The sequence below is a fragment of the Cornus florida genome, unplaced genomic scaffold (genome assembly GCF_030987335.1).
Source record: "Cornus florida cultivar Cherokee Brave unplaced genomic scaffold, ASM3098733v1 CherokeeBrave_3.0.0_Hap2_Chr11, whole genome shotgun sequence".
NCBI classification, from domain to species: domain Eukaryota; kingdom Viridiplantae; phylum Streptophyta; class Magnoliopsida; order Cornales; family Cornaceae; genus Cornus; species Cornus florida.
In genome coordinates, this window is record NW_026775581.1 from 80,661,492 (window position 1) to 80,683,992 (window position 22,501).

The 22,501-nt window shown below is 35.1% G+C and overlaps 2 protein-coding genes across 7 annotated transcripts in view; both read right to left on the reverse strand.

Moving 5' to 3' along the window:
• The window catches only part of LOC132284564 (uncharacterized), a 28,411-nt gene extending 26,750 nt beyond the window's left edge, over window positions 1-1,661 (reverse strand). The window contains exon 1 of one of the 2 annotated variants that reach the window (XM_059786676.1): window positions 1,441-1,661. In XM_059786676.1, coding sequence (XP_059642659.1) covers window positions 1,441-1,446 — 6 coding nt within the window. In that variant the 5' untranslated portion in view covers window positions 1,447-1,661. The remainder of the gene's footprint in view (window positions 1-1,440) is intronic. The other variant, XM_059786675.1, reaches the window with a different exon arrangement.
• Window positions 1,662-3,978: 2,317 nt separating this feature from the next.
• On the reverse strand, window positions 3,979-19,777 carry LOC132286177 (transcriptional corepressor LEUNIG-like). 5 transcript variants are annotated; one of them, XM_059788457.1, is made up of 18 exons: window positions 19,582-19,777; window positions 18,723-18,820; window positions 18,504-18,613; window positions 16,408-16,806; window positions 16,235-16,320; window positions 15,682-15,760; window positions 15,522-15,597; window positions 15,263-15,312; window positions 12,855-13,169; window positions 12,508-12,699; window positions 11,156-11,401; window positions 10,929-11,046; window positions 10,053-10,162; window positions 9,759-9,908; window positions 7,338-7,493; window positions 7,089-7,205; window positions 4,710-4,916; window positions 3,979-4,327 (listed from the first exon to the last, which is right to left on the reverse strand). In XM_059788457.1, exons 1-18 carry the CDS (start codon window positions 19,611-19,613, stop codon window positions 4,184-4,186), a joined length of 2,685 nt encoding a protein of 894 aa, XP_059644440.1. In that variant the 5' UTR covers window positions 19,614-19,777; the 3' UTR covers window positions 3,979-4,183. The 5 variants fall into 5 exon arrangements, with proteins under 5 accessions (XP_059644440.1, XP_059644439.1, XP_059644437.1 ...); XM_059788456.1 differs by having other exon boundaries at window positions 16,235-16,323; window positions 19,582-19,776; XM_059788454.1 differs by having other exon boundaries at window positions 10,929-11,070; window positions 19,582-19,775.
• Window positions 19,778-22,501: the final 2,724 nt, after the last annotated feature.

Consider the following 22,501-nt stretch of genomic DNA (forward strand, 5'->3'; position numbering starts at 1 on the left):
ACATGTCATAATCCGAATCCCAAACTCAAACTTGATATCAATAGCTTCGTCAAAAATCAACCAGTCCTAATCAACTTTTCGAACCTTAATCCAACTAACTGAGATCAGTTGTATAGATTCATTATCTCTGGATGGCTCTTTGTGAAGTCGCATACTCAGTTAAATCCAAGGTAATAACATCTTCCTCCACGGTTTCTTTTTTTCCCTTCCTCTCCTCCTTTTGAGACCTTCAACTTGGATCAAACACTTCCCCATGAGTGTGTTAGGCGGTCAACTCTGCACATGGTGAAATCACTGAGTTGTGCAAAATCAACAACCAACCCGAGCCTAACCTGAGCTTAACCGAATTTTGAAAAATATGTCCGGGCTTGGGTTAAAGATTTTATACTTTGGCTTGAGCTCGAATTGATCCCTCAACTCACCGAACCAGCCCCAGTTGAGAATCAGGTGCCCTACGAGAAAGCATACCGGACTTGGCCAAACGAGTTATATAGCTACATGCATGATGGAAGATTGACATCCGTTGCGCGTATTTCTGCTGATATGCTTTCTAAGCAGGCTCGGAATATTTTGTCATTGTTGCTTACCCTAATAATACCTTTAAACTTCAATGTATATCCCCCCCAAAAATAAAAATTTAACTACATGTTAACTCCTTGTCTGGTCTCATCAATTAAAACTATATTGTTAGCAAACAACATGTATCAGATTGTTTAGATTGGAAGGAAGTGAAAGAGATAGAAGCATAAGCTTTTGTCCCTCATTTGGAAGTCTTAAAAGGAAAAACAGAAGAAATGGAGGACCGATGATCATGCCTTGGTCCCAATTTTATCTTCTCAAAAATGAGTAGGAATAGATGGAAGAGAAGATGAATTAATGATTACCCATTTTGCCGAAGTATTCATATGAAATTATTTTTCCATTTTAACATTATTGTCAGTAAAATAAAAATACCATTTTTCCTCTCCTTACACAAACTCCCAAACAAAGGAAAGAGAAATCACCTCCCTTCCTTTCGTTTTTTTCTGTTAAACAAAGAAACACTATCCTTTTCTTCCGTCTCTCTCTCTCTAAAAAACTCCAGATTGAACTGGGCAACACCTTCCTATTTGTGCCAAGAAAAATCAATGCATATCATTAAAATAAGAATATTGTCATTGTAAATCCAATTGTGTATTCCTTGGACTGTTCACAAGCTCGTTACAATTACTTCCACTAATTCCTATTTACAGATAAAAAGATACTATCCGATGTCTAAAGGTTTTTTTCCTGGAATGTCTAAAGTTAGCAAATAGTAAATCAGTTCAAACAAGAATTATATGTGCATGTGTCTGAGCCTGTGAGTGTAATATACATACATGATACACCTATATTACTTTGTCATTTATATGAATATGTATGGATAGAGAATTCGAAATATGGAGACAGAGTGTCTGTTACCTCCATTTTGTCTTGGAAATTCCAGGAAAATGACGTCGTGTACGCGTCCTCTAGCTTTGACGAGAGTACAGACCGCCGGCGAGTTAATCGGTGACCGAAGAGGGCCTCGGAGACGACAAAGTTGGCCGATTAGGAAAGATCTTGAATACTAGGTTCGGAAACTATTTCGGTTACAGAATTTGATAACCCAGCTTAATAAACTCAACTTCAATCCAATTTAATCCATTTTCATTGACATGTAAAAAAAAAATTTGCAATCCACTTTTATTGACATTTATTTATTTTAAATAAAGTGACTTCACTCATGAAAGCTAAAATTCAAATTCAAATATTAATCCCCTTTTCCTTTTACGAATAACTCAAATTAGTTTTTCTATTTAAAAAGTTAAAGCAAAATTTTTTTTTTCTCATAATTACTCTTTAAATTTTTAAAAATGTCACAACTTGGAAATATACGCATTTAAACATAAAATGATAACTTAATAATTTTAGAGAATACAATACATTTATTGCACCTTTACCTAAATATTTATATAATATTAAAGAAAACATCTAATATGATTATATATATATATATATATAATTTTAATTTACAAATAAACATAAAATGATAACTTAATAATTTTAGAGAGTACAATACATTAATTGCACGTACACTTAAAACACTTACATAATATTAAAGATAACATCTAATATGAAACAGATGATTATATATATATAATTTCAATTTACAAATTTTGTGCTCTTAATTTTTTTTTCCAAACTTAATTTACTTATTTTTCAGTATGAAATGTGTCGTATAATAATAATAAAAACTTTGTATTGTCCTTGTGAAATGATAAATTGATCAAATTGTCCGTGTTAAACAAATCTAAGTCGAACAAAAAAGAAAAGGCCAACCCAGAGCTTCATTGGAGGTCCTAAACCATTTTTTGTTAAGTTGCTAGAGCAACTTATTACTTGAAATGCTTCATATACGGTTCTGAAAAAAAAATTAAAAAATTAAAATTAAAAAATAAAATAAAACCTCTCATTTATCCGATAAAACAAAAAAAATTATGTTCTCAGTAAATTTTTTTTTTTTTTTGATAAAACAAAAAAAATTTACATGAGTCAATTTTCCGATGACAAGAGTTGGAAATAAAAAATAAAAAATACTGTGTCCGAGGCAATGCAATAGGATTTGAACTCTCTTCTCCCAATACCATTTTGATGCACTATAAATTGCAGTCCCCAAGCTTGCTATGAAGACTGCTTTGCAGTTACTGCTGCTACAATGACCAAATTATTAGTCTAAAGAGCCTCATGCTCAGGTCACATTCATGCCATCCACCTTTAGCATAAACCATGAGAACTACAAATACTGTGATTGGAACTACAAATGTTGTAATCACAATGGTACCGGTATTCATACACCCTGCAACATTTGCTGCTCGACTTTCGCTACCATGAATCGAAAAACGCAACAGAGAACTTGCTGCTTGACCTAGGGCCTTGTGCCCTAGTGCTTCTCCTCTACCCCGAAGTGAATGTGAGGGTTCGAGTCCCCAAAAAGATAAAATAAGTGTGTGAATTGTGTGTGTGTGTGTGTGTCTGTCTTGTCAATTGAAAAAAAATACCTTGTTGCTTGAACCATGATGCATATATAGGAACACCGTCATTTGTCTGCAACCTGAACTTGTGCACACACTTACTAAAGCCAATGCAAGGGTCAAAATGCTAGTACTTCCGCATTTGGAAAACCAACTCCGTTTCCTCGAGTTGGCTATTGTTCAAGAAAGTGTATAACATGGAGGTGCATTTTGAACTGAATTTTGAAAATTGGGCATGCAAAGATCTCATAAAGTGGCTGAACCCCCATGGTTTATGTTCCAAGGGTCTGTAATCAAACAAGGCTATAACACGCAAGAGACGGCTAAGGCACAAGGTAGAGAGAAGCACATCTCTCATTCAAGCCACAAATCAAAATTTGGCATGAGAGATGACAAGATAAACAGAAAATATATATTATAAGTATGAAACAAAATAAAATTAAATAAAATATGAAACAAAATACCTTTTACTAGCCTTAAAAAAGAAATTTGTCAATTAAATTGCTAGAGAGAGTGAGTCGTGTGTTGCAAATTCCTATGCAAAACTAGGGTTGTAAGATTGAACAAAATACCTCGAGACCATTTGTCTATAATTGGAAAGCATGATGAAGATGAAACACAACGAAAAACACGCCGAAAGGTTGAAGGTAAGATGAGAATCTAGGTTAGATTTACTGAATTAGTTAGACGGGCTTCAAATGACCTAGGTTTGATCAATAAAAGGCTTGAATACGTATGGAGGCTCAATCTATTGAACCTTGTGATGGATTGAACTGTTTGTACGCTCAGAGCCTAGGGTGACGGTCTACTTCTTCAGGGATTAGCATCAAAGGAAAGAAAAAGCCCTTTTAGAGGTGAGAACTATATATTATACTTGTCCCTAGGGACCAAATAAAGGCCTAATAGAGGACTAAAACAAAGAAGAATTAACTATCTAAAATGGATATAACTGAAAAATGCCTGTTGTATTGAGTAGTATCACGGACAGTCCTTGAAGATATAATCAGAACTTTCATGTTAACAGATAAACAGTAGTAGCAGTGACTGTGATAATACAGGTTAGTTTCTTAGATCTGTGGTTACATGGAGAAGGCGCAGTGAAAAGGTACAAGGAATACAAAAAGGATTACTCTGACAGGACATGAAAATTCTCACTTCCAGAGCTTAACAATCTTGTCATGGCTGGCAGAGGCAACCAAACCTGTCACAGTTGATGCAGCCAAACCAGATATCAGTCCCTCGTGCGCTGCAAGGCTCATTGTCTTGTTCTCGGTCATGTTCCAGAGCTCCAGGTACTGTACCAGATAGCAAGGTGCATCAGAAATGGGAACCCATGTAAGTTTATGATATAGAAGGTACTAAATCGGGCATTGGTACATTTCTAGCATATCATAATTTTTAAACATACGACAAAATTTGAAGTAGCTAATGACAGAAATAAGTTCGAAGTAATGCTTTTCAGTTTCTCCCAGCAGGGTAAGAAAATAAATGTCCAGATTGTGAAATGGAGATAAATGCAGATTAAAGTCCATGTTTAACTTACACCAGCTACGTGATAATAATGGAATGTTATGTACAGAAACCAATATCAAGTAGATTAATTTCCCAACTTAAAATACTAAGAAAAAAAGGAAAATGGATTTTTAGCAATGAGAGTGTAAAGCAGAGGTGACTTGCCTGGTAACAGCCAAGGAGCAGAAGTGAAGAATATGTAGGATGAAAAACACACGAGTGGAATTTGTTGCCATTACTACTTAACTCATGGACACACTCCCCTTCTCTTCCTGATCTGAGTGTCCATACTCTAACAGAGTCCTCACTGACAGATGCCAGGAACTCGCCAGAAGGATCCCAACAAACAGAAAGAATTGATTTTGAATGTCCCTGCCCAAGGTACATACAACAGAGAAAGTTATGTCACGTTAAGAAGGGAGAATTCAGAGAAGAAATGTGAAGCATGTGCAGGCTGTCCATCACACTTCAGATTTTGCCTTTGATTCCTCCACCCAAAATAATAATAATAATAAATTAAATAAATAAAAAGAAAGAAAAAAGAGTGGAGAGAGGGGGAGGGGGCTGTAGTTGGAAAACAAATCTAGAAAGCATTCATCATTTGAGCTATCATTAAAGAGTGTGATTCACTGCATCACTAATCAATCTACCTATAGCTACACAAATCAACCTGTGTTTCCCCAAATACTAGCCCGTTTTTCTTTCTTTCTTTCTTTTATTCTTATCTGTTTTTCTTTTTTCTTTCTTTCTGGTTCTGTGTTTGGGTTTGGGGATGACATCAAATTGAGGATTTCTTAGCCTGCCAAAAAACTACAAGAAAGAAAAGAAAAGAAAAAAGGATCCAATCAATCATTCAAATACCTAAACAATATGAAATGCGCACTTCCAATTTCACACTTGTTGGAGTCCACAAAAAATAAGTATACATCTTCCTTGATAAATGGACAATTTCGCTATCCGATAAGTCGAGAACGTTCAAGGACTTCCCTTCCCTTCTTCATTTCACTTATTCTATTTCTGTTTTGGTCAAAACACTCTTCATTTTACATTGTATCATGAGAACCATTCCCTCCACCAATGACTCCAAGCAAAACTTTTACAAAGAGCTCCAAATTACACCTCTTGTAGCATCACCACTAGAAAAAAATATGGAAATGTTATGTTGGTTATCCTTCAATTATACCAGAATCCTTAATTACCCTGAAATGTGAAAGATCATCCATGGAAGTTGGATTCAACTTGCTTGGGGAGAAGGGGAGCATCCAGACTTGATAGAGTGGAACAAGAAGATGTTCTAGGAAATCACTACCAATTGCAACATTCAGTATTCTCCAGAAACCTTATGAGGAACGCATCACATGGAAGTTTCCCTATTAATGGTGGAAACATTTTCTATTCTTCAACTTAGGATATTATTTTAAAAATACCTACTATTTTTGTTTTTGAGAATGTAATTGTCCCATGCCATTTTTGATAATTTATTTCATTTCCATATACTATTTGCAGGCGCAGATGAACTATAAACCTCCATATTAAATCTTAAATACATTTTTTAATAAAATGTTAAATAGAGAGCAATATTGCATTTACCTCAAATATGTTCAAAGGCCAAGAATTCTATGATAGGATTACTCTATAAATTCGACTGGTGTCTTGCCATTGTTGTAACAAGAGGTCACATTGGAAGGATGATACATGATACATTTTTCTATAAGAACAGAACATAAAATACAATTTTGAAAGCTCTTAAAGAACCCAAATCATGCTGTTACAAGTTACAACAACAAAAAAAAAACCACATTCAAGACTAACATTTTCATAAACATGCACTAATCATATAAATAACAATATAAATATTTTCTAAAGTTCTGATAGATAGTAAATACTGTATAAAATTTGGTAAAGTGTGAGACGAAGTTAGATCCTGAGAAATATATAGTTGTCAGAAGCAGCCAAATAATTTACAGTATTATTGCATAGATCATTTCTGGTATCAACATGGTTGCTAAAGAAAAGGTACCGGTGGTATGAAATTTATCGAACATCACGGATAGGTTATAGGACTGGAATCTGCCTATTTCTGTCCTTTCAGGTCTGAAAGTATTTTGAGACTAGAGATATCAAATAAAAAATTACTGGTTTCAGTGTAGTTTTTATATCCTATGGGAAAATATGTTGATAAATATATCCATTACATTTTATCATTGAGATAGCAATGACAAACATGACTGTAAGGGGATACTTGGGGGGAGATTAGAGAGATACTGGCAGATTGCTTTCCAGAAATTATTCATGCGGTGTAATGAATGTTATATTGGCCCCAGTTGTACAGGATTATACACGTCATTAGGCATTTCTTTCTTTTCTTTTTCTTCGCACCACCCCCAACCCTTTTTCCCGCTGCACAAGTTTTTTGTAACTCTATGTAGCAATTACTTTACTGTTATTAGGGGAATTCAAAACCAATAAAGATATGTTAACTACTGGAATCAATGAATCATAACCTTGGTTTGCCATAAAGTGAATTGCAAATTTAAAACTGACCGGTAATGAATGCCGACGAGCTTGAGTCTCAACATCAAATATAGATACAACATTTTCTGCAGCTGCAGCAAGATATCTTCCAAGACGAGGTTGAAATCTCAACTGTGTTGTGCCGCCCTGATTCAAAAGAAATTACAAGACTGAGTATCTAAATGACTGCCACCCCCCGCCCCCCAAAAAAATATATATATAAATAAGGCTTTCACATAAATTAATGAAATACATAAGCAATAATCCAATAGTTTTTACCTTAAACACTCCTGCAGAACTACCATTATTTATACTCCAGTATCTTATCTCACCGTCCCCATCACAAGAGCAGATGAGATCATCTTTATTAGGATGGAAGTCTAGAGACATAACAGTGGCAGAATGTCCAGTAAAAGTACGAAGTGAATAGCCAGGCTGCAGTACAATTCAAAAATCAAGTTAATAAGACCAAAAGACACAGAAATATCTCATATATATATATATATATATATATATTGAAGTAAACATTCAGAAGAAAAAAAAAAATTAAGTAATCCAAATCATAGCATCTGAACAAATAGTGAATAAAGGAAAAAAATTAACTAGAAAATTTCAAGGATTGGTTTAATATTGACACAAAGAAGAATAATCAAGCATATCAATCCATAGAACATTATATGATATCCACCTTTTACCCAATGCAGGGGCATATTTGCAACACAAAATCCTAAATTATTGACCAAAAACATGATAAGTTTCCTCTTCTGAAACAGTAATATAGCAATTCAGGGAGTTCATATTTATTTCCTCATTCATTTTTCTGCATGAAAAACAATGATATTATATTGAAACTTAATAGAACTGAAAGATAATGGCACTAGATTGTGCCAGAAGCACAAGAAAAATTCAATGTAAAGGCACAAGGTCGTGACAAGGACTCCTCGTTTTCTCTTTTAAAGATAATGTTTTACAATATTGGCATAATTTACTGGCCATTACTAGTAATAAATAGCTGATGCATAAAGTTTGTATGCCATAAAAAATCTGAAGTGCCATAATTTCAAACCTTCCAATAGCAGCACTTTGTACAAATCAGAACAAGAAAAGGATCGATTTTGACCATAGCTTGCATCATGAGCAAGAGTAAGTCCTTTATTTTAACATCATCACTATACAAAAAGCAGAAACTAAATGTGTTCAGGACCATTTGCCAGTCAGTATCATCCGTGATCAAAAGTGGTGGTTGCATGACTGAACCAACCTTGGCATCGGAAGTATACGTCTCATAAGGGGGGAACACTAGCGGGAAAACAATGGATATGCTTCCTCTGTTTGTGAGCTAATTTGATGGTATGCCAAGATGCATTTAAACATCTTCTACATCATAAAAAGAATAAACAAATATACGTTACCTCCAACACCCCCGGCCAAAAACAAAAAAACTTGGGCTACGGAGTAACTGCAGAACATGTCCTCAGTTTCTCGCATTAAACCAACAATACTAGAAAAGAAACCGTAATGCATAAAAAACAAAGTGAGTAGAGCTAGTGGAACTCTGAACACCTACCCTTCACAGTCCAAACCCTTTTTCATACATCATGATGACAATACCACCATTCCATCTCCCTTAACATTTTCAATCCTTTTTTGTTAACACTCCATAGATCTTTATTTACAAATCAAAACTTGCATCAGAGATCGTGGGAAAGGGGGGAGAGAGAGCAGCAGATGGATGGGAAACCCTAAATTTGTTGTCAATAGCTAGCAACTGAACCTTGAACACCATCACCTGATATCCTGCCAATTTTTACACTGTCTACATGAAATAGGATCGCAATTCCATCGAGATCTATCAGATCTGCTATTCCATCATTGTTGGCTCTATCAGCATCGATATCAATGTTTATGCATGCATCAATATTCATTCTGTTATTATTTATTCATGAACATTGTTCGAGTATAGCATCTAGGACCAAAATGCATAGGCATGGAAGACGGGGCTTCTCCACATATTTTCATCTAAACAACGGATTTTTTCCCCAGATTTTTGGTATTTATTTTCAGAATATTTTCGGAGTTCGCCATTGTTCGATTTCCTCGCACGCTGCTAAGGAGGTGTAATTAAGGATCAGAGCTGTTTGCCACCAATACTCTCTCTCTCTCTCTCCAATTCTGGCAAACCATAGCCACTCATCAGAATCAAAACTAAGACAACCACTATCATCAACAACCAGCACCTCCTGTTTAAACCCCCATCTCCTTCAAATCACTCACTTTATTATTTCACAAGCCCCCCATCTTAGTGATCATTTTTTTAGGAAAATTCACCTATGAGAGAATGGCTTAATCTAACTCCTTTCTCAAACCTTATAAAAATTAACAAAGAATTGAAGAGTATGTATGTCTTAGGGGTAGAGAAACAAGAAAGGTGAAAGGAACAATGTGAGGGCAAATTTGTCACTATATAACATCCAAACACAATTTCTACAAAATCCATTGGTGCCTGGAAGGTCAATGATATATAGTGATAACAGGTTAAAAAAATCAGCAAATATAACAACCAAAAAATAAATAAAAAATCTTTTTAGAAAGAATATTCAGGTGCAAAAAAATACAAAACAGGAAGGGGGAAAAGGGAATCATTGCAAACACATATACAATAATCAATGAGGTATGAAAAGAAGGAAACTGTATACTGACATTGTCAGCATCCCAAACCCTGACAGTTTTGTCAAAAGAAGAAGTTGCAAGACGTGGCATGCTGGGACTGAAACGGACATCAGTGATTAATAATGAATGTTCTTCAAGCGTTGTTTTTTGCTTTAAAGTATCCGCATACCACAATACAGCCTGTAACATAAAATTAGGAGAACAAGTTGACATTATTCTTCCCAAGAATTAAGTAATATTAAGCAGCATTTAAGTTTTCCATACATTTGTTAATTCCAAACATTCTATTATTATAAAAATCCAATCAACCTTCTCAGTACTCACCCTTTTATCGTGACCACCACTAGCAAGCAGTTTACCGTCTGATGAAAAGTGGCAACATTTAACTTTGCCTGTGCTAGCTCGAACAGAATTGACTTCCGTAAATGTGAACCCTGGAGTTAAATACAGAAGTGGTATCCTCAGAGGATGTTCAAACAGATCAAATAGGATTTTTTGTCACTGATTCTTGAGTGTCATTATTACCTGTTAGAAATTTAGTTGATGCTTAGGTCCATAGTTTCAGGATGTACAAGATGACAAGCATGTATGAAAAATTTTCAAGTATATTATATTTTACATAGATTTAAAAATACAAGCATAATTATAAATAAGATGTAATATAAAAATAGAATAATCAGCATAAACTACATACAACATCAAAGCGTATGCATGTACGTGTTCTGTTTACTAGTAAAAAAAAATTCTTTCCTAAAAAATAAGAGAAATAATGTCTTTTCCTTTTTTAATTTTTTTGGAGGATGATGCCAAACACATTAAAAAGTAAACATTGACACATAAAGAGATTAGATATGTGTATGATTAGCATCTGGAAAGGATTCAAATATTCATTCACATAAATGTAAATACCAAGTTGACAATAATGACAAATAATTACATATATTAGGCATGTCCAGTTAACTAAAAAAAATACAGAAAAAAAAATAATCACAAATAATTTGAAATTTCTGTTATCGGAGTAGTAAATGTAAGAAGATGATGATAAAAAAACATAAGCCATAATGCTGGAATAGTTATGGAAACTAGTCGATGATCGAAGGCGTGATAGTGGCATATATTTGTAGCTTGCGTGCAACTAGAGCAGAATCTGGAAGACTTTCATGGTGATCAAGCTAAATGAACTGATAGCATCTAACTCACCTTTGCTAATATCCGTACAACGACCAACTGGATCTCGAGGATCTGTATCATCATGAGATAAAAAGGACTCAACATTATCCTCAAGAGATCCATCCTCCACAAAACGATCCATGTCAGCCTGCACAAGATCTTTATCATCCCACTGCCAAAATTGAAAGTCAATGAGAATACATGCAAGTAAACAGAAATTTCATCTAGCAATTCGAGAAGATAAAGAGTTCACCCACCAATTGATTTGATGATGAAGTAAGGGTGCCAGCACCATCGGTGCCGAACATCATCAAAGGCTTAGAAGAACTACCAGTATTAGGTAAAGCAGGCATCGAGATCACATCTCCGGGTGTTTGAGTTGAAGGTGTTGAGGGCGCTGAACTCGGGGAGGGTCCTGCTGTGTTTGCAGTTCCTGAGCTGTTGGCAGGACCTGAAGATGACACTGGCTGCTTTCTCTTTCTCCCAGTCTGGTTTTTTGAAGCCTTAAAATGCATTAGAAACCATGTTAGGAATCTACTTCAAAATTATATCGGCAAGCCTATGAAGTTCGTAACCACGGTAGAAAGAAAAAAGCTCCTCTAGGGAACTTTAAGGAACCTTTGGGTAGAGCAGAAATGAGACACAAATCTCAGCAGATATTAGTAAAACCAGCACAAATACTGGAGGAGTTTCTGCATTTATCTATTTTTAATAATTAATACTAGTATTTATAAATATAAATGATCAATACTGTTTAGTGTAAGAGTGTTTATGTGCGCGCTAGAGGGGGGAAGATTTCTGAACACAAGCAGGGCAAGAAGGTAAATATAAAATATAAAATGAATATTATGGTATAACCCCACACAATGCGTAGGTATAGAACATTTTCCTTTACTGACAATAAATAGGAATAGAAGGGTCTGTGTTGGAAAATTTTCAGGAAGATTCTTCTGAAAACCTTTCATGTTGGTCTGATATGGCTAGGGGCACATGCCCACACTGGTCCAAGGTAAAAGAACGTGAGAATGACCTATAGAGAAACAGAAGGGAGGAGCAAGAAGAAGTTACAAGAACTTTAAAACAAACATAAAGAAAACTACTTCTATTGAACCTTTGGCTTCCTCCCCTGAACACTATAACTTCGGAGTTCTAAGAATTTCCTCAAGAGAGACAAAAAGATAAATTTATACAAATTTTGTTAAATAGGGCTCTCTGAAATATATAAATAATATAACCTCCCAAAAAATAAATATTCATGAGAAAGAGGCAAAAAGACTGGAGAGAGAGAGAGAGCCAGTGAAGGTGCTCAGAAGACCTATTGCAAGTAATTGAACAATTCCATATAGCTATTAACGTAGGCTAATGAAGAGATGCTGCCATTTATCAGGCAGGCATGCACCTTATCACTGCATTCTCTCTTCATATCGTCAAACAAAGAATTCAGCAACTAACATAAGCAAACGAAACCAACTATCACGGCAATTTCTCTTTATATCATCAAATCAAACAAGGAATTCAGAGACAATGGGGCCACAAGAAGTGGAGAAAAAACCAAGGGCATGAAACTTCTTAACAGGATTTTCTCACGAGTGACCAGAAAAGAACAGACCTGATCATTTCCACGAAAGGAGTTTGACATGCTACCATCTGCAGTGAGGCTGCCAGCCCCCACAATTTTATCTTGTTGATGAAGATTATGATTTGAACTCTGAGGTTGCTGACCAGAATGAGCATGCTGCTGAAGCTGCTGCTGTTGTTGATTACTGTTTTGTTGTTGGTGGTGCTGCTGCGCCATTTTCAACTACACGTAAACAAAAAAACATTCAGGGACTGAAAGAGCATTGGATCTAATGTTGAATCCATAGTAAACATTACAACTCCTGAAAAGGAAGAACACCCAAGGATGAAACTACTTCAATTGCAAATAGAATAGTCAATTGATGGAGGAAAAAGCACCTTAAGTAACATATCTGGATCTACACGAGGCAAAACAGGACCACCGGCTTGCAGTGCTGATCCAACATTTGGAATTACATCGCCAACAGAATTTGAAAGGCCGTCCTTTCCAAGATTCATGTTTCGATTATTCAGAAGGGCTCTTAGCCTTCTGCTTTCCAAATCACTGGTAGATGGGGATGACATATTCTGTTGTGCAAGCATAAGCTGTTGCTGGTGCTGTGGTGACATCACCTGAAGTTGATGAAAAGGCTGCGGACCTTGCAAAAATGATTTTTGCTGCTGAAGAAGCCCAGAGCGAAGCTGATCGAGTCCCTAACACGTGCAGAAAGGACGGGAAAAAATAAATAAATAAATAAGGGGAAAAGACAACCAAATATCAATGTCACATACTAAAAGCCAACATCGCATGATCTGCGACGCCAGATGGTAAATCTCATAATACATTATCCCATAAAATTAATTATACACGGACTACTAATTACAACAGACGCAAAACAAAATGTGCGATCACCAATAAAGTGCCCTCACATAGGCTATCAGCAATAAATGCAACAATGACATGGTATGGGAAAAAGGTCAATAAACATGAAAGGGTATGTGTGCCATCAAGTTCACAGAAGACAATCAGAAAAGGCTTTGACCATCCAACTAAGAAATATGAGCTTGGCCTTCATGCTTATTGAATCACTGAATGGCAAGGTTTAGTCATCAGTACCATGGTGCAAATAATTCTATTACCTGAAAATGAATTTTATGGAGAATTTCTATTACATTCTTAAGTACTAGCATAAAAGATTTTTTTATAGATAACTCTCTAATATATCATACACTTTATTCAGAAATCTACAAAAGATGAATACACAGGTGTTAACTCAAATTAGTGATATTCCGCGTGCATGTGAGAGAGAGACGGTTATCTAATCCTCATTAATTTCATACATAAAGAACTACTGGTAAATATTCAATGTTAAATTTTCGGAAATACTCATTTAAGAAACAGCTAAAGACACTATCTAGAACTTACAAGCCCATAAAAATTCTTTCCCGCATTCCAAAAATTGGTGGGGGGGTGGGGGTGAGGTGATATACTCTCTAAGCTTAAGTGAAATTTATGGTCAAATAAAATGGAGCAAACTAACCCTTTCATTAGAAGTACAACCCAAACAAGCTACAATATTCTTGACTACTATCACACTAATTCACCGAAGCTCTATCCTGCAACACAAAAAAAATCAATCGAAGACCCAATTTTTCCTTTATATAGGAGCAATTCGTATACAATCTACAAAATAACTAATAACAAAGCCACCCTTGACCTAATCGAACAAGTAACAGAAGATTCAGACATATTATACGATAATATCCAAATAGTCTACCTGCCAGTTCTAACTTCTAAGTGGAAAGATCAATAAAACAAAATAGGGTTAAGAAAATAATTAGTTTTCTTCATCTTTTATATTCCTTGTATACATCATATTTCAAATTAGAAATTGCACATTGGAAACAAGACCAGTGGAATTTGTGAAGAACGGCCATCCACATAACCAGAAGAAAAGATTCTATCCCAAGGCTAAGAATGAGATTCAACCTCAACTGATTTTAGCTTAAACAATGTGATGGACTTGGGGATTCTCCAAACAAAGTTATTTAGTTATATATTTATTTTTGGGAAGAAAGCAAAATTTTCAGAATTCAGAGAATGCCACCTTTTCCAAAACCTTAGTAGCCACCAGGTCTGAGTAAGATGACTGAATGCTTGGGAGGCTATCATTCTTCTAAAAAAGAATCAGAAAAGGCCAACATTCTAAGCTTTAAGAGAGGAGATGAGGAAAGTGAATGCCATGCCATCTTTTGAAGTTGAAGCCTTCAGGTCAATGCAAATCTTACCAATCATACACTTGAAAATTCTGTTATAACAATCTACGAGTCTCCAATGACATTGATGAGATCTACAAACTCCGGAGAGGTTAAACCTATTCAATCTTCAAAAGAATTTTGCCAACCAAACAGGACCATTTTCTATCGAAGACAAATATCTTGAGTCTTCACCTCAATTCAGAAGGTAAAGACTAAAGAACTCCACCCCTTCCATTAATTAAGACCATTAGCAACTCTGACATCACATGTTAGCAGGTATACTTTTGCTCTTTAATAAATTCTGCTCTCATTACTAGTTTGAAGTCCAAGTGCGTAAAGCAAACATCTAACATTTTCCAATATTCCACCATAAAAAATCGCATTAAAAAATATATATATATCAACAAATACACATTACCAAAGCATATATATCAAGCAAACAACGTCTTAATCCTTTCAAATTAAAATAGGAATCGTGATAGTTTCACTAAGATTTTCATGGTAAAGGGAAGGAAGTTAGTAGTAAGAGAACCGCGTAGAACACATACCGTAAGAGGCCATCCTTTCAGTGTCAAATTATTACCACCTTGATTTGATCCTGAAACAAGACATCGTCAGGCACATGCATTTCTATATACACAATAAAACAACAAACTACAGCCATTGAGTTCCAGCATCTTCGACACATCCAATAAGTGATTGAATTAACTAGATAAAATGAGATCCTGGTTTAAGCTAATCACCTAAGTCACTATCAGAAAGATACAAGTTAAATCACAACAAAGGGAAGAATTAAGAATAGAATACCTGGTATTCCAATTGGTGATCCTTCGGGACCTGCAGCTCTGGGGTTTAGTACTGGATTCATTTCAGTCTTTATGTCCTGTTTACAAAAATATGCCAAGAAAATATAAACAAGAGCACGGCCACTAATAGAATCACTTTAAAGGAAAAAAAAAGTACTGACTGTTGTAGATCCTGGAAGTTGCTGATTCCGAGTTTGAACTTGCGGGGACATACTGCCAGTTGTACCATGCAGCACTTGCCTGAAATAAAGAGTTTTACATCCCCGTGACAGGAAAAGCACCAAATACAATCACACAACACCTACATCTTTAATCGAAGCAAATAGGGCACATTCCATGGAAATAAAAGCATTTCATTCTTTGTTTCAAAAAATTTCAAGGCATCAGATCCATATAAGTTCAAGTAGTTGCCAAAGAAAAAAATAGGCAATGTGCAATGAGATCTTGATTTTATTTGCTAAAAGTGATAATAAAAGGCTAACATCAAGGAAAATCAATTATTGCCTTTTAAAAAAATTAAAAATAAAAGAACAAAGAAAGAAAAGAACAAAATAACATTGTTTAAAATGCAACGTGCTATACTGCTATGAGATCTTCTTCTTTTTTGCTGTGCCAAATGCTACAACAAACTAGATGAAGCAGTTTCATTTCACGCTATCTACAGTTGATCCATATGTAAATCATGTCAAAGTGACACAGCCATATAAAAAGTACCCTGAGGGCTGGGCAGTTGATGCAGCTGACTTCAATATTGATGCATTATTTGGATCCATAAGCTGGCCAACATTCTCCCCAAATCTCTGCTGTAATCATAATATAAAAATTAATTAAAATTAAGAACTGGAAATGCTTTTAAAGTAATAAAATCTCCCAAGAGAGATGTATACTTTCATCACTGCATCATCTAACGAATCCCTCTGAAGTGGCAGTTTTAATCTTTCCTCATACATCTTCGTAGCCAAGGCATTAGCAGTTCCCGGGTTCTGCCTTAAAAGAGGGTCATTTCCAACGAGCCCATTAGCCGCGCCATTCAGCAGATGGGCTCCATCCCTTCGCTGCTGCTGTGCCTGTTGTTGTTGTTGTTGTTGATGCTGCTGATGCTGCTGCTGCTGCTGCTGCTGCTGTTGCTGCTGCACCTGTTGAGCATGCCTCTGCAATAAGAGTTGTTGTATCTGCAGTTGTTGTTGCTGCTGCTGCTGCTGTTGCTGCTGCTGATGTTGTGGGTGTTGCGGTTGTTGCTGCTGTTGTTGTTGCTGCTGCTGTTCCCTTGCTTTATTTAATTGAGTCTGCAATTTTCAGATCTGCTTTAGATAATCCGCTACACACAGTAAAATCGACAAAGCTTCCTACCACAACCTGAGGGTTTTACCATCTATTGACTGAACATAGCAGTAACACAAAAGAACATATTCAAAGAAATGGAACTTTCTCATCAAAAAGAAAAGAAAAAAAACTATTGTTGTTGGTTCCCCATATAGAAACCTTTCGGGTCTGTTGACTAGAAAGGCTCAACTCCCTCTTCATGGTTAAGGTTTCTTTCACCTAACTCGGAAATCCCCGAACCATATAATCTGTCAACGGCTTGTCTTGCTCCACTGCCCAGCACAAAGACACTCCCAGTTAACATAAATTTTTACAAATTTACAGCTATTCACCACACGTTAAACTCGTGGACTGTCTGATTGAAGGATGCTACCACTTCAAGAGGATTTCCTATTAAACATCTAAAACTCTTAACATGGTTATGGCATGGCTCTCTGCTTGCGCCACTTGACCCACATCCAACTAGGAAAGGTCTCTCTCAAATCCAAGCAAAGCCAAACCATCAATTGATCATAAATATAATGATATTAAGAAGTAATAGAGATATGAACAGTGTATTGATGCATTTAAAAACCGCATAACCAAGCAAGGGAAAGGAACATTGTGCTAAAAGAAATGTGCCTCTTTTGGATCACTAACTTGCATCAAGTCTGCTGTCCTTGCCTCTAAACTCTCATATAGAAAATGTGCAAGAGATGCTCAAAGTTTTTAGATTACACGTCCTAACTAAAGGTGCAAATAATATAACCTAGCAAACTAACGCGGGCCAAGGAATCAGAATTGTAATCGTGGACAAATAACTTATAATACACTTCCAGTAACAATTCAGAAAATGCAATAGTTCACATGGTAGGGGAAAGGGCGCAGAAAAATTGATTTGACTTGAGCAGTTCCATGATTTCATAACACACTTTGGCAATAACAGGTACAGGATATTAGAGAAGCAGGAGAGTCACAAATAGAGTGACGACCATGGGGAGCTTCTTTAATGTTTTACAATCACCATAATTTGCAGCACTACAACTAGCACGCATTAACATTAACAAATTCAGAACATACTTGTTCCAAAAGAACAGTTAAGTAGGAACTTGGAAGCAAGCACCAATAGGACAAAAAAGAAAACGTTGGAAACAAGACGAAAAAAATTATAATGCTGGTCACGGGAGCAACCATTTAGAAAAGGATGTGTTTGAACAATACAGATAATGAAAACATTGCAAAACTATAAATAAATTGCAACTAAATTTACAAATTAAAGCTGACAATGGAATAATCGGATAGTGTATCAGTTATGTAGAAAGTGAACTTTTGTGTATTCCTTAAAAGGGAGCACTTAGGTATGCTGCAAGGAGAAGAGATTCAGAACAAGACACGGATTACACGAAGGTGAAGAAAGAATAAAAATGTAAAGAACTTTGCAAAAGTAGGCTGAAATTGGAGTTTTGATTGGTTTCCTTGTTTGAGTTACATAGAAAGCGAACTGTGTTGTGTTGGTAGAATGCAAAGAAAACAGATTAAAGTAACCGTCGAATAGCAACCTCAGATCTTGTCAACAGAAAGCGTTACATAACTGAATACCTCAATCAAATTAAATGAATCATGTAGGAAAGTTATCCATAATAAATTAGAGAAAGAAAAAAAAAAAAAAAATCATACTAACCTCAATGTAAGATGCAGCAATATCAGAGTGCTTCTCATTAGTCCTAGCAATGAATATATCCCAAAAAACTGACCACCATTCAAAGAGAAACCCACCAGGAGCATCGATGGCTGAAAAATCAATATTTAAACATCATAACCAATCATGAAACAAACAAAACTCATAGCCAAAAAAGATTTTTTGTCCTCCCTCTTCACCTAATTTGTAAAATAATCTTACCAACAGGGTCAGTTGATACTTTTCCTTCAGCTTGAAAGGCCTGAGCAGAAGCCTTTAAATCCCTCTTTACTAAATAATCATGGATATACACATCCAGCCTGTTATCCAACATGAGAACAAAATATTAAACCATATGAGGGAAAAAGAATGCTTTTTTTTTTTAAAACCCCAAACCCAGACTTTTATCACCAAAAATCAACCCAGTAATGAAAAATCGATAATTAACAAATTTAAACAGAAAAAATAATAATAATAATCATCAAAACAGTGATACTGGAACCAACAGACAAAACCCCAAGCCTCGTAAACAGGCATAACACGCACAAGATTATAACTGAAGAAGTGCTAAAACCACAAATAGGGACAAACCAACATAAATAAAACCAACAATATTAGACATTAAAAAAAACAGAACCTTGTTTAACAGAAACAAGGGTTAGATTCAAGAAATCAACTAACCCAGAATCCAAATTTAACAGAAAACAATAATTTACCCCCAAAAAGAAAAATCAACCCAGTAATGAAAAAAACCAGTAATAAACAAATTTAAACATAGAAACTGAAAATACTAACACACACATGAACACACCCACACCTCATAAAACACCCATCATACCCATAAATTTAAAACTGAATAAGTGTTAAAACCACAAATATGGACCACCCAACGTGAATAAAACCAACAAGATTAGGGATAAAGAAAGCAGAACCTTACTTAGAAATTAGGAACAAGGGTTAGATTCAAGAAATCAACTTACCCAGAATCCAAATTTAACAGAAAATAATAATTTACCCCCAAAAAAGAAAAAAAAAAATGCCTTGGATGGAAATAAAACAGAAATATGTATTAAAAACTTACATTTTATCAGCTTCCCAGTTGGTCTGAGACATGTTCAATCCAGCACTAAACCAGTGAATAGTAGTAATTTCAGACCTAATTCGTAAGCAATAGGAGGGCACAGTTTGAGATACAGTTAGAGAGAGAAAACGTAGAAACGTGTTTGAGATAATATAAGCAGAAGTTGTAATATACTAGCAATTAGTAATTCAATACTATTTTATATATATATAATAGTTCGGTAAGGAATGAGCTTATATAACACGCACACGTAGCTATGTGTATATATACATAGAGAGATGGAGAAAGAGAGAAGGTTCAATGAGAGGCGGTTTTTTACTGTAAATATACGGTAATATCCTTGACTGCTACGGAGTACTGAATTTGAGGCGATTCAAAGAAAAGTGAAGTAGGGTGAAATGGGGTGTGAGGTTTTTTTGGTCCGAAGACAAGTTTCATAATTTTTTTTTTTCTTCCGATAAAATACTTCTGTTTTGGGTAAATTATACGAACCTCTCTTATAATTTGTCATAATTACAAGTCCTCCTTCTAATTTGAGAATTTACACAAATTTTCCTTAAAATTGAAACTTACCTACACGGATCTTCCTTATGTTAGAGTCAACGTCAATCAATGACCGATTGTGCTGACGTCATGTACATAATACACTGAAATTCCTATATTGCCCTTACTTGAAGTGTGTGTGTATGAATATGTGTGTGTGTGTGTGTGTGTGTGTGTGTGTGTGTGTATATATATATATATATATAATTGTGGCAGTCCAGTTGGCAATCAACCTACAAAAAAAGACACATGGGTTTGTTAAGTTGTGAAGAAGATGTCAAGCACTGTCTGAAATGCGCGCAAGCAGCAAGGAACGATAAGCTCCGAATGCATTCCGGTGGTTGTAAGGCTTGGGATATGCCGACGACACACCGAAACAACATCGAATCCTATACAATATTAGGGTTTAAGAGAGGAAAAGGAGTCAATGCTCGTTGACGATGGCGTGCTTGTTCGAATCAACGTCCCCGTCTTCGGCGATGTACGAATCGGAAGAACGAGGATCTATAAATCCCTAACCCAAACCCAAATCACCACCGTCACCAATTTCCCTTTAACCATGAGTATATATATATATATATATATATATATATATATATATATATATATATGGAATAAGTGCATAAAACACCCCTAAAGTATACTCTGTGTAGCACTTTTACCCCCTATTTGAAAAGATGTACAAAAAACACCTATAATATTTTCACATTGTGCAAAAATATCCCATCTGACATAAATTAGTGTTGTAATGCCATTTTTACCCTTTTATTCTTACGAAAATGCCCAATGAGGTATATATACTACTAATCTCATAGTATAGGGGTGTTATGTTCACATTACCTTATTTAAAAAAAAAAAAAAAAAAAATTCTCTATATATATCTCTAAACATATTTTTTTTTTTTTTTTTAATTTTGAGAATTTGTAAAACAATGATTTGAATTTTTTGAGATTCCAGTTTATTCTTTCCTACTAATTTTTTTTTCTTTATTTTATTTTTTTTCATACCAACACTGTTAAACAAAAAAATAATAAATATCAGTGTGCACTAGTTTTCGGAGTTTGAAAATTTTATTTCTTTTAGTTTACACTTTATTTTTATTTTTTATTTTCTATTTTTATCTTTACTTTTATTTTTATTTTCTATTTTTATCTTTACTTTTATTTTTATTTTATATTTTTATCTTTACTTGTCCATTGTCGACGTCCTCTAATGGTGTCATTTTCGGTCATTTTATAAAATTATTTATTTTATATTTTTTATATAATGATTCAGTAAGGGTAATTTAGTCAACTTAGGGTTTAAATTTGTCAGAGCGACCTATTTGCACCAGATTGAAACTTTATGAGTGTTTTTTGCACGAGAGAAGCATCCTCCAATAGTGTCATTTTTTATCATTTTACAAAATTATTTATTTTTATATATTTAATAAAATGGTTCAATAAGAGTTATTTAGTCAACTTAGGCCCGTTTGGCATGTGCTTTGTTTTAGGCATTTTGTTTTTGGCTAAAACAGAAACATTGTTTTTGTTGTAGAAGTGTTTTGGAAAAAAAATCAAAAGCACGTTTGGGAATAATGTTTTGCTGTGGAAATGTCGGAAACAAAAACATACAAAACATGTTTGGTAGGTCATGCTTTAAAAAATGTCTAGAAAAATTGCTCCCTACTTTTCTGAAAAAAATATGTGTGTCTTGCTCAAGAGAGGATACAAATGTCTCAACTGACTCCTTTCTAACCCTTGCGGAGAAGGATTGACATGATTTGAGACAGTGGAAGCAAATACTGATGGTTGTTCCCCCACATTTGGTCACCTACTTTAACTACAATGCCTCAGCCTCAAACAACCCTGTATTTTGCAGCTTTTAAGGCCTCAATTCATTCTTCGAATTTCCCTTCTCAAAATTCAAATCTTCCTTAATAAATCCATTATGATCATTCAAGAATTTCTCCTTCATATCATTACCAAATCTAGAAAATGAAGCTTTGTTCGACTTATCTTGTTCTACAGCAGGCATATATTCCAAACCCATAAGCCTAGCAACCAAATTGGGAGCTCAGATTTCATGATTTTGCTCAACATCAACACTTCGAATCCCGTTTTTCTTCACATGTGGGAAACCCCCGCTGTTTTCATGAGCAATCTACATTCATACACGACGCCGTTTTCCCTGTAGTCATTCATCTCTCGAGCAAAATCCAACCCTACATTCAATTATTTCAGCTATGCTTCCAAAAAACACTGCACACCAACAATCCTCTTCAAATCAACCAATTCGTAAACCCTAGATTCAAAAAAATCCCCCAAAAATTAATCAACAAACCCTAGTTCCCTCAAATAGGCGGGCATCAATTGATTAATCTTATATTCTATTGATT

What these genes read in the sequence shown, in the direction of transcription:
- LOC132286177 (XM_059788453.1), bottom strand. Translation starts at nt 19,613, where the DNA reads ATGTCTCAGACCAACTGGGAAGCTGATAAAAT. An exon ending in TCAACTGCCCAGCCCTCAGG is followed by an intron (nt 15,761 to 16,234) that starts GTACTTTTTATA and finishes TCTTTATTTCAG; the next exon opens with GCAAGTGCTGCATGGTACAA. An exon ending in TTGTACGGATATTAGCAAAG is followed by an intron (nt 10,163 to 10,928) that starts GTGAGTTAGATG and finishes ATTTAACTCCAG; the next exon opens with GGTTCACATTTACGGAAGTC.